The sequence below is a fragment of the Ictalurus punctatus genome, chromosome 9, assembly GCF_001660625.3.
Source record: "Ictalurus punctatus breed USDA103 chromosome 9, Coco_2.0, whole genome shotgun sequence".
In the NCBI taxonomy this organism is placed as follows: Eukaryota; Metazoa; Chordata; class Actinopteri; order Siluriformes; family Ictaluridae; genus Ictalurus; species Ictalurus punctatus.
The window spans coordinates 28820421-28832500 of record NC_030424.2 but is presented as its reverse complement, the minus strand read 5'-3'; the positions used below and the strand labels follow the sequence as shown (position 1 = coordinate 28832500).

Genomic DNA, 12080 nt, shown 5'->3' with positions numbered 1-12080 from the left:
TCTGTGTGTGTCTGTCTGTCTCTCTCTCTGTGTGTGTGTGTGTGTGTGTGTGTCTCTCTCTCTCTCTCTCTCTCTCTCTCTCTCTCTCTCTCTCTCTCTCTCTCTCTCTGTGTCTGTCTTTCTCTCTCTCTCTGTCTGTGTGTGTCTGTCTGTCTCTCTCTCTGTGTGTCTGTCTGTCTCTCTCTCTCTCTCTCTCTCTCTCTCTCTCTCTCTCTGTCTCTCCAGGTCTCTTTTTGTCTCTCTCTCTCTCGCTCTCTCTTTGTCTCTGCATGTGTCTCGGTTGTCTCTCTCTCTTCGTCTCTGTCTGTCTCCTTGTCCGTCTCAATGTTTGTCTCTTTGTCCATCCCTCTGCCTGTCTATCCCTTCCTGTGACGAGAGGACGCTCCGCACTGCAGAGATCAGACCGAGGAACACCACACGCGAGTGTAAATGAGATTCGAAAGCCGAGGTCGCTGTGAGAAATGAGTTTCCTTTTGTTCCTGATGCAGGGTTTGTCCTTCAGAGGCGGGGAGCAGAGATAGGACCAGATATCTTCACTGTGTCCTTCATGATGAAACCTCTTTTTCTGCACACATGGAGATACAACTTACACTGGCTACGACGTCAGATATAACTGAGCTGTCTGTCTGTCCATCTATATCTCTGTTTCCATCTACCTGACTGTACCTGTCTGTCTGTCTGTCTGTTTGTCTGTCCATCTCTTTATCTACCTGGCTTTCTGTCTGTCTCTGTATCTGTCTGTCTGTCCATCTCTTTATCTACCTGGCTTTCTGTCTGTCTCTGTATCTGTCTGTCTGTCCATCTCTTTATCTACCTGTCTGTCTGGTTGGCTGTCTTTGTATCTGTCTGTGTGTTTCCTTGTCTGTCTGTCTGTCTGTCTATCTATCCATCCATCTCTCTATCCACCTGGCTTTCTGTCTGTCTCTGTATCTGTCTGTCTGTCCATTTCTTTATCTACCTGTCTGTCTGGTTGGCTGTCTTTGTATCTGTCTGTGTGTTTCCCTGTCTGTCTGTCTGTGTATCTATCCATCCATTTCTTTATCTACCTGCCTTTCTGTCTGTCTGTCCATCTCTCTATCCACCTGGCTTTCTGTCGGTCTCTGTATCTGTCTGTCTGTCCATCTCTCAATCCACCTGGCTTTCTGTCGGTCTCTGTATCTGTCTGTCTGTCCATCTCTCTATCCACCTGGCTTTCTGTCTGTCTCTGTATCTGTCTGTCTGTCCATCTCTCTATCCACCTGGCTTTCTGTCGGTCTCTGTATCTGTCTGTCTGTCCATCTCTCTATCCACCTGGCTTTCTGTCTGTATGTCTGCCTAGCTGTCTTTACATCTGTTTATCTACCTGTCTGTCTACCCACTCATAATTTTTTTTGCCTTTCTGTCTGTCTGTCCTGCTCTCTCATTATCTACCTGTCTGTGTCTCTATTTCCATCAGTCTCCATCTGTTTCTATATCTTCACCGCTGTCTATCTGTCTGTCTCTCTATCTGCTGGTCTGTCCATCAGTCCATCTCACTTCTCACTGTCTGTCCATCTGTCTATCTGTCATGTCTGTCTATCTCCATACCGTCCTGTCTGCGGTTGTTTTGCTCTAGTTTTCCTCTTCTTCACGTGTCTGTGGTTGATGATGATGTTGTTCCACGCGTGATGTTCATTTGGCCGGTGTGTTTTCTGCACCGAGGAGAAAACGAGCTCCCCGAGAGCCTGCGCAGGATAGAGACGTTTCTGAACACCAAGATTGAGTTTCAGGAGCTGGACCTGCTGGACAAACCGGGCCTGGAGAAAATCTTCAGCCAGGTCTGGGGGAAAAAAACCACACACACTCACACACACTCACACACACTGTCTTTATTTTATACTGAATTCATGAGGCTGAGGGGAGAGGATCTACGCCCCTGCTTGAATACCGTTTAAATGTGATTCAGTTTAATTATCGAACGATTAAAACAACCTACGTTCAAAATGATAAGATCTCGAGTTCTACTTATTGTCTGTCTGTCTGTTTGCCTGTCTGTCTGTCTGTTTATCTGTCTGTCTGTTTGCCTGTCTGGTGGTCTGCCTGTCTGTTTGCCTGTCTGTTTGCCTGTCTGTTTGCCTGTCTGTTTGCCTGTCTGTTTGCCTGTCTGTTTGCCTGTCTGTCTGTTTGCCTGTCTGTCTGCCTGTCTGTCTGTTTGCCTGTCTGTTTGCCTGTCTGTCTGTTTGCCTGTCTGTTTGCCTGTCTGTTTGCCTGTCTGTTTGTCTGTCTGTCTGTTTGCCTGTCTGTTTGCCTGTCTGTTTGCCTGTCTGTTTGCCTGTCTGTTTGCCTGTCTGTTTGCCTGTCTGTTTGCCTGTCTGTCTGTTTGCCTGTCTGTCTGTTTGCCTGTTTGCCTGTCTGTCTGTTTGCCTGTCTGTCTGTTTGCCTGCCTGTCTGTCTGTTTGCCTGCCTGTCTGTCTGTTTGCCTGCCTGTCTGTTTGCCTGTCTTTCTGTCTGTCTGTTTGCCTGTCTTTCTCTCTGTTTGCCTGTCTTTCTGTCTGTTTGCCTGTCTGTCTGTCTGTCTGTTTGCCTGTCTTTCTGTCTGTTTGCCTGTCTGTCTGTTTGCCTGTCTGTCTGTCTGTCTGTTTGCCTGTCTGGTGGTCTGTCTGTCAGTTTTCCTGTCTGTTTATGTATCTGCTTGCTTGCCTGTCTGTCTTTTTCTTGTCTTTCTGCCTGTCTGTATATCTGTCTGTTTGCCTTTCTGAATCTGTCTATCTGAATCTGTCTATCTGAATCTGTCTATCTGCTTATTTGCCTGTCTGTCTTTTTTTTTTTTACATTTTCTTGTCTTTCTGCCTGTCTGTCTGTATATCTGCCTGTTTTCCTGTCTGTCTATCTGCACAGGTCTTTCCTGTGCCTGTCTGTCTGTCTGTACATTTTCTGGTCTGTCTGTCTGCCTGTTCTGCTCTGTGCTGTCTGTCTGTCTGACTGTCTGTTTTCCCGTCTACCTGTTTGCACGTACGAACGATGTTCTGATCCCTGTCTGTCTGCCTGCGTGTTCACCCATCCCTGTCTCGCTGTCTGCTTGCCTGTCTGTCTCTCTTCAGGTTTTCCTCCTTTTTATCCGTTTTCCTGCCCGGCTCTGATCCGTTCCTCCGTCTTCTGTCGCTTAATGTAGAAAAATGGCTTCGGCCCCTGCGTGTAATCACTTTTTATTTTCTGTCTAAACATAAAACACGAAGGTTAATGCGTTTTGTCCTTTAACGCGGCTGAATAGACGCACGCACACGGCAGCGTATCCGCTGCGACGTTCAGTTCTGAATGCGGTTCTGTATCACATCTTTTAACGAACTTCACTTTGCATCTCGGAGTCCTAGTATAAACATTTCCCTGGTTAATGGCCGATAAGAATACAAGCTGTACATCGTTTTCTTTCCTCATTGTCTGTCTGACGGTCTTTCTAGCAGTTCATCTACCTGTCTGTCCATCTCTTTATCTACCTGTCTGTCTGTCTGTCCATCTCTTTATCTATCTGTCTGTCTGTCCATCTCTTTATCTACCTGTCCTTCTGTCTGTCTGTCCATCTCTTTATCTACCTGTCTTTCTGTCTGTCTGTCCATCTCTTTATCTACCTGTCCTTCTGTCTGTCTGTCCATCTCTTTATCTACCTGTCTTTCTGTCTGTCTGTCCATCTCTTTATCTACCTGTCTTTCTGTCTATCTGTCTGTCTGTCTGTCCATCTCTTTATCTACCTGTCTTTTTGTCTGTCTGTCCATCTCTTTATCTACCTGTCTATCTGTCTCTGTCTGTCTGTCTGTCCATCTCTTTATCTACCTGTCTGTCTGTCTGTCTGTCCATCTCTTTATCTACCTGTCTGTCTGTCCATCTCTTTATCTACCTGTCTATCTGTCTGTCTGTCCATCTCTTTATCTACCTGTCTATCTGTCTGTCTGTCCATCTCTTTATCTACCTGTCTTTATGTCTGTCTGTCTCTGTCCATCTCTTTATCTACCTGTCTTTCTGTCTGTCTGTCTGTCTGTCTGTCCATCTCTTTATCTACCTGTCTTTCTGTCGGTCTCTGTATCTGTCTGTCTGTCCATCTCTTTATCTACCTGTCTGTCTGTCCATTTCTTTATCTACCTGTCTTTCTGTCTGTCTCTGTATCTGTCTGTCTGTCCATCTCTTTATCTACCTGGCTTTCTGTCTGTCTGTCTGTCTGTCCATCTCTTTATCTACCTGTCTGTCTGTCTGTCCATCTCTTTATCTACCTGGCTTTCTGTCTGTCTGTCTGTCTGTCCATCTCTTTATCTACTTGGCTTTCTGTCTGTCTCTGTCTGTCTGTCTGTCTGTCTGTCTGTCTGTCCATCTCTTTATTTACCTGTCTGTCTGTCCATCTCTTTATCCACCTGTCTGTCTGTCCATCTCTTTATCCACCTGTCTGTCTGTCCATCTCTTTATCCACCTGGCTTTCTGTCTGTCTCTGTATCTGTCTGTCTGTCCATCTCTCTATCCACCTGGCTTTCTGTCTGTCTCTGTATCTGTCTGTCTGTCCATCTCTCTATCCACCTGACTTTCTGTCTGTATGTCTGCCTAGCTGCCTTTACATCTGTTTATCTACCTGTCTGTCTACCCACCCATAAATTGTTTTGCCTTTCTGTCTGTCTGTCCTGCTCTCTCATTATCTACCTGTCTGTGTCTCTATTTCCATCAGTCTCCATCTGTTTCTATATCTTCACCGCTGTCTATCTGTCTGTCTCTCTATCTGCTTGAGGTAGATAATAAAAGCTGTACATCATTTTCTCACATAAACTGGTGAAATTAGATCATCCAGAAAAGCCATTTAAAAAAAAAAAAAAAAACCCAAACTCATTCGTATTGGAAACACTTCCACCTGCTAATTCCAGTAGAACGTATGTATCCATTTGCAGCGTGCACTTTGTTTGGAGCGCTATGTTTTTTGTTACGGGTCAGGTTTATAGGTGTTTAGTCAGCGAAGTGGAGGAAAGAAACAGGAGAAGTTACAAAAATAAATTAAAAAAAAAAAAAAGCAGACACCAAAGCAGCCGAGATATTTTCAGAGGACTCGTGAGCTTAAAATATCTTTAACTAGGCACCCAGCTGTCGAAAATAATTAAATAATTGCACTCAAAACGATGAGGATTTCTCAGAAATCAAGAAATTGTGTTAGTGTAAAAAAAATTAAATGAAATACACGGCAATGACTTACTGCTTCCCATTTCAATACTCCCATATATATAATGTCATTTATAATATAATATATACTCAAAGACACACCCATATTCCCTTTTATGGAGTTCTGTGGTATACAGTTTGCACGTATTCCCTGTATATGAAGGTTTATTTTCGATCTTTCTATTTTTTAAGCCGTTCTTCCTCAGAGTGGAACTTCTTACGGACTCGGTTATTAATCCAGGATCCCTCAGTGTTTAAACACCAGTTGTACTACTGGAGACGCGCGCTTCACGAGCCGTATAAGAACGCACGTTATAATACGACGCGTGACCCGGCCCTGTCAGGGTTTCACTCGGACGCGGGTCGGTCACGTTTGGAGATGTACGAGCGATTCACTTTGAGATTGGAGTTCAGTCCTGATTACGATATGCATATTTGTTGAACGTGATCACCCTCAGGTGGTGATATTACACGACTATATCGTCTGTCTCTGATCTCCAGAACTCGTTCTACGCCGTGATGCATTTTGCCGGGCTGAAAGCTGTGGGGGAATCGGTGGAACAGCCGCTACGCTACTACAGAGTGAATCTCACGGGGACCATCAACCTGCTGGAGGTGAAGTTCATTTCGCCGCTTTACAATATCGCTGCAGCGCTTTGCAGTGCTGCCTTGCTGAGAAGTTCGCCAGTATCACTGGTGCTTAAAAAACGAGGGGTTAAAAAAAAAAAAAAAAAAAAAAAAACAAGTGCCAGAAACTGTACGTAAACAGAGTAATGGTGTCTCCGTGTGTGTTGTAGGTGATGCAAGCCCATGGGGTACATAATATAGTGTTCAGTAGTTCGGCAACGGTGTACGGCGATCCTCAGAAACTCCCCATCGACGAGCAGCACCCGGCTGGAGGCTGTACAAACCCTTACGGCAAAACCAAGTTCTTCATCGAGGAGATGATCCGGGACCAGTGCAATGCAGAAAAGGTGTGTGTGTGTGTGTGTGTGTGTGTGTGTAATCGCAGTGTTTGACTCTTAAAAAGAATGCCACCAAGATCTCAAACGAGCCACCTAAGCGACTGTCCTGTTGCTCATCCCAGCCAGGATTCTTACTCCTAATCTGCTCGTACACGCTTAGTACTGTTTGACTTGGCTCTTCTACACATGTCTTATAATCCCACTGTCTGCTGTCGTCACCCAGAGGAGGACGGGTTCCCTTTTGGGTTCTGGTTCCTCTCAAGGGTTCTCCTTCATGGCGTCTCGGAGAGTGTATCCTCACCGCCGTCACCTCTGGCTTGTTCGTTAGGGATTTAAATCTACATCTGGATTTCTGTAAAGCTGCATTGCGATAATATCTACCGTTAAAAGCGCTATATGAATTGAATTGAATCGCATGACCGTTCATGACACGTCGATAAACTTCATTTGATTCGGCTCATCGGATAATTCAATTCTATTCGTAGAGCGCGTTTAACAACGGACGTCGTCTCAAAGGAGCTTTACAGAAACGTATAAACACAGGATAGAGATTTTAAGCGTGTGGATTTATCTCTATTGAGCGAGACGGTGGTGAGGGAAAAACTCCCTGAGATGATACGAGGAAGAAACCTTGAGAGGAACCGGACTCGGAAGGGAACCCGTAATCATCTGGGGAACGACGGATCGTGTGAAAGTGAAAGAAAGTTCAATACTTCAAACTCATCACTAATCGAATACCTCCATCAGGACTGGAATGCCGTGTTGCTCAGGTACTTCAACCCCATTGGTGCTCACATCTCGGGCCAGATTGGTGAAGATCCTCAGGGAATCCCAAACAACCTTCTACCATATGTTGCCCAGGTAAACCTTTCTGACCAATCAGAGCACATTTGGTTCAGATTTAATCGATCTGCATTTTGGAGAGTGTACCTAGCTGGCTAGTAGATTTCGAACCAAAACGGGGTCCTGATCGGCTCATCCTGTTTCTCACCATAGCACCTGCTAGCCAATAAAATGAGATTTAATACACTAAGGGATGCATTCATTTGACATCTGGGGAGGCTTAAATATGGAGCAATCGTAACCAAGACCAATTTGTCCATCGTTATAGCTCAATTGCTGTTATTAGCCAGGGAAATAATCAGCTGCTCTGGACAAATAAGCATACGGAACGATTTTAAAATATCTCCGGGGGGTTGAAACCCAAATCCGTCCCCCCTGTAGCTACACCTCTGATTTGTCCACATTAAAACCCATTTCGTTTTATTCAAGCATCCAGATTCAGGATGGTTTCAGTAACGGGTGATCTGTTGTCCTTTGGTGTCTCAGGTTGCCGTCGGGAGACGAAAGCATCTCAACGTGTTTGGAAATGACTACAAGACGATCGATGGAACAGGTACAAGAACGCAGGTTCTGATGGTGAGTGTGTAAAGTCGGTCACGTGATGCACGTCTGCTTTACAAGCTGTCTTTCCTTGTAGGCGTGAGAGACTACATTCATGTGGTGGACTTGGCAAAGGGACACATTGCAGCCCTGAAGAAGCTGAAGGACGGCTGTGGCTGCAAGGTGGAAATTCTTTTATCCGAATCTCTATCTTCTAAATATTACTGTAGCAGACGTGGGATCACAATGGACACCTGTTTACATCAAAATCACTTATAATGGAAGTCTAGGGGCGTTGTGTTTTTTTTTGTTTGTTTGTTTTTGTTTTTTTTAAACTTAGTAAATGTTTAAAATACACTATACAGCCAAAAGTATGTGGACACCTGATCATCACACCCACGTGCGCTTGTTGAACATCCCAGTCCAGATTTTTCCCCCTTTGCTGCTATAATAAAGCTGCACTCTTCTGGGAAGGCTTCGACAGGTGAGGAGGCCTGGGGTGCAGTCGACATTCCAGTCGATGCTAAAGGTTTGAGGTCAGGGCTCTGTGCGGGACACTCGAGTTCTTCCACTCCAACCTCAACGCGCCATGTCTTCATGGAGCTCGCTTTGTGCACAGGGGCCTTGCCATGCTGGAACAGGTTTGGGCGTCCTAGTTCCAGTGAAGGGAAAGTGTCATGCCACAGCATACAACTGTGTGCTTCCGACTGTGTGGAGGAGTCACATGTGGGCGTGATGATCGGGTGTCCACAAACTTTTGGACACACCGTGTTCTAAACGTTGGCCTTTGCACTGCAGAAGTAAAGGCGATCGACATGAGAGAAAGCGCGTACCAAAAATGTTCTTATAGACTTTTCTCCATTATTACTTTCCAACACTTGAGCGATACAGTAAAAAAAAAAAAGTAGTTCCAGTTACTATACGCTTTCCCGAGGTTTTTTTTTTGTTTGTTTTTGGGTTTTTTTGTATTAATCCACCATCGGCTCTACAATTACACATGCTGGACCAATCCACTCCAACAACTCATCAATACAAGGCATTGGGTATGAATCAAATCTGCAGACGGTTGACCATGAAGTCGACGCACATCCGTAACGACCCTTCCTTCTTGGGGACAATAACCATCGGGTCGAGCTGCTGTAGCGGTTCTATGCCGCCTGTGTCCTTCGTCGTCTTAATTCATTCTGCTAGTTGCTAGCATACAATCGCGTACACAGTAAGGACGCTGCTGCAAAGGGGACTATTTGCCACAAAAAAAAATCACGAAGGTGGTGTACAAAAACGTGTCTCGGGTCAATGTACTTTGACAGATTTCTGCAGCCGCCCTCAGACTTCCATTATAAGTGAGTTTGGAGTTAATGTTCTTTTCTCAGAACAGGGAACCGTTTCCTGTTTGTGGTATTCCTTTAAGCTATTTCTTTCTCTTTCTGTACAGGTGTATAACCTGGGTACGGGTACTGGCTACTCGGTGTTACAGATGGTGAAGGCTATGGAGAAGGCTTCAGGAAGAGAAGTGAGTATTTAACCTTAAGGGTTCTTGGTTTTCCCTCTAGGGGAACCCTTAAAGATTTTGTGTAGATCCTTTCAACAATGTTTTCTTACCAGAAAGGGTTCCAAGTAGAACCCTCACCACCACCACCAATAGTGTACATATTAACCTGGTAAGTGTGTGAAACTCTTAATACCAAGGACCTGCCAGATGTTAAAATTTTACCCATACTCTCTTGGCATATTCTTAGAGAATGTTTGTTTTATGGTTCTTTAGTAGTTCGTATCAACCGAAGAGCTTTTTAAGAGTTCTAAATGTTCCAAGAGTGTAGTAAGTCTAATTGATGGTGTGCATATGTTTTAGAGCCAGTGGTTGTGGTTTTTTTTTGTTTTGTTTTTTTTTTTTTACTTAAAACCTGTCCGGCCTTTGTACTTGGTACATTCTTAGGGGGAAGAGGGTCCTTAAATGGTTCATTCGATAAATAATGGTTCTTGGCTTCTTTAAAAAGTTCTATCTGGAGCCTCATAGGCACAATTGAAAACCCTTTAAGTGTTCTACATTTTAGCAATCGTAGTGTAGCGAGACTTAAGAGTTGAGAAATGGCTAAGCGCTATTGCTTTGTAAATTAAGCAAATAAACGACTGGGTAATTAAATTAGATTTAACACTGGCTACATTAACATGACAAACAACATACTTTAACGTACATGTAGACAAAGATACAGGTCATGTTTGTTTGGTTTTAGCTCGCTTGGCTGATTTAGGTAGAATGTGTACGCGACTTCCTCGATTGCTAATTAGCTTAGCTAGCATGACGTAACCTTTATCATTAGAGTCGAGAATTTAGTACGTATTAGAATAAGAATCGGGGTCACGTGTTCACCAGAGTTTCCAGATCATCAGCCGTAAACAGCGGAACTCGGACATTCATTTAGCATCTAACGCTAATTGTTAATACTGTGTCATTTTAGTCATGCTGGATCTTTTCTTAGGAACACATCTGAGGAAAACGTTACCATTCCAGATTGCCGTGTCACCGGGCTGTCCGTATAAAGGACTTCTATTATTTAAAATCTATTATTAGATTCAACTTATGCTAGCATACAGTCCACACTCCCTAGTTATCTAAAACAAGTTGAACAGTGAGCGCTTAGTTTAATATAAAACGGACATTAGAAAACACTCTGCTTATGAAATGTGCGTTTTTGTTTTGTTTTTCTCTGCAGATTGCATACGAGATCGCCCCCCGGAGGAGCGGAGACATCGCCTCATGCTATGCAGACCCTCGCCTGGCAGAGGAGGAGCTCGGCTGGAAGGCAGATTTTGGCCTAGAGAGGATGTGTACGTATGAATGCTGCCGTTACCTTCGTTCTATAGGAGTATAACAAAACACTGCCATCTTCTCTTTTTTTTCTGGGTTTTTTCTTCTTTCTTCTTTCATTTCAATGCAGATGTGCAGGTTTTTTTTTGTTTGTTTGTTTGTTTTTTTCCAAAATGTGCAGCTCCAGAATTATTGGCGCCCTTAACACTGAAAATATGGGAAATCTAAGCTTAAATTCAAGTCAATTTATACTATGAAGAAAAAAAAATCCTTAAAGTGTCACAGTTTTTTGGTACCCCTGCAAATTGTTATGAACATGAAACTTGTTCTCAGTTTAATATTTTATTTTAAGTTCATCCTGAGTGCCAACAACTCTGGAGCTGACCATATAAATACGTTTAAATACATTTTTGTAAATGATTTACCTTTATAGCCGGAATAAAAAGGAATTTTCCATCGCTTACATTTTAAATATTATATTACTCATATTACTTGTTTTAAACTTTAAAATGTTTTAAGACATGATAGGGTTGTAATTCCTGTATCTCACCATATTCTTCACTTTTTTTTTTATTATTATTATTTAAAATATGAATAAAATTAATTTTATGTTGGGGAAATTAATGTGGGGTGGGGGAAGCCCACAGAATTAAAATATTTTTTAATTTATTTATTTTTTTTTTAAATCTCTTTTCTGTGTGTTGGAACACAAATCTGATTAAATCATTTCCTGTCCACTTATTTGTCTTAGGTGAAGACTTGTGGCGCTGGCAATCCCAGAATCCCACGGGCTTCAGTAACGGCACGGTGTAACGAAACGGAAACGTGCAGACATGACGACCAGCTGAAATGAATCTCGAATGAAGCAGAGCCATGAACCTCCTCCTCTTTTTTTTTTTTTTTTTTTTTTTTTTTTAAATACACCTTGAAGAAACCTCATGACCTAACAAATCTCAACGATTCCGTGCTATTTATGTCTTTAAATTATTAGCAAGCCATCATCTCTATAAATGAGTCAGTTTATATTCTTATCATTCCTCAAAGATTTTTCTAATCTAAATAGTGTATTGGGACAAATTTTACTTTCTGTTTATACCTGGTCACATCGGAGTATAATGATTAAATTCATTCTTTTTGAAAAGAGCTCTTTGTTGTTGCTAGTTTTCTTTTTCAAGAACATGTGGGGGGGGTTTTTTTGTTGTTTTTTTTTTTTTTTTTTGCAAGTTCAGACCCCGCCTTCAACTGGCCGTTGAATAGTGAGCAATTAAGGCAGAGAACTCTGAGAATGTGACGTCTAGACAGCTTCAGTATTATGCTAAGCAGCCAAGGCCTCTGCTGAAAACACTTAGGTAAGAGTCGTTTAAATTGCAGGGAGGAGGTGGGTGTGGAAAGAAGAGATGGGAACAGCTAGGCTAGAGATGGAACCGTAGGATTTGACTACTACTTACAGACATGATGCTAAACTGGAGGCTGTAACCTTCCTTTACTTGTTAGTTACATTAGCTTCAAAGCGAACATGTGACTTTTTTTCAAGTCTGTGTAAAATCATAGCCATAACCTAGTGCACTGGGGTCCTAGTGCACTTTTTTTATTATTATTATTATTATTATTAATGTTGACGGAAATCACAAGCCAGTATTCGCAGTTCTCATCGAGTTTTATTGAGTCCTTACAGTTACTAGCCAATTTGACCATAAAGCTTGTGTAGAGGTACACTGGAACGCAATGTTGCTTCCCCCAGAACCATGGTGCAACATATACGGCAGAGTACACAGGAC

General features: G+C 43.0%; 1 protein-coding gene and 1 long non-coding RNA gene across 5 annotated transcripts in view; one reads left to right on the top strand and one right to left on the bottom strand.

Annotated features, from left to right (window-relative positions):
• The window catches only part of gale (UDP-galactose-4-epimerase), a 14748-nt gene extending 3303 nt beyond the window's left edge, over positions 1-11445 (top strand). The window contains 11 exon segments of one of the 3 annotated variants that reach the window (NM_001200835.1): positions 1681-1796; positions 5647-5760; positions 5943-6119; positions 6858-6880; positions 6882-6971; positions 7440-7475; positions 7478-7506; positions 7591-7676; positions 8929-9006; positions 10208-10322; positions 11054-11438. In NM_001200835.1, the coding sequence (NP_001187764.1) occupies positions 1681-1796; positions 5647-5760; positions 5943-6119; positions 6858-6880; positions 6882-6971; positions 7440-7475; positions 7478-7506; positions 7591-7676; positions 8929-9006; positions 10208-10322; positions 11054-11115 (926 nt within the window). In that variant the 3' untranslated portion in view covers positions 11116-11438. 3 annotated transcript variants of the gene reach the window in all.
• LOC128633584 (uncharacterized) lies at positions 4012-4523 on the bottom strand. Of its 2 annotated transcripts, none has more exons than XR_008397008.1 (2): positions 4331-4523; positions 4012-4282 (listed from the first exon to the last, which is right to left on the bottom strand). It is a non-coding gene; the product is annotated as an uncharacterized LOC128633584 (long non-coding RNA). The 2 variants fall into 2 exon arrangements; XR_008397007.1 differs by having other exon boundaries at positions 4359-4523.
• Positions 11446-12080: the final 635 nt, after the last annotated feature.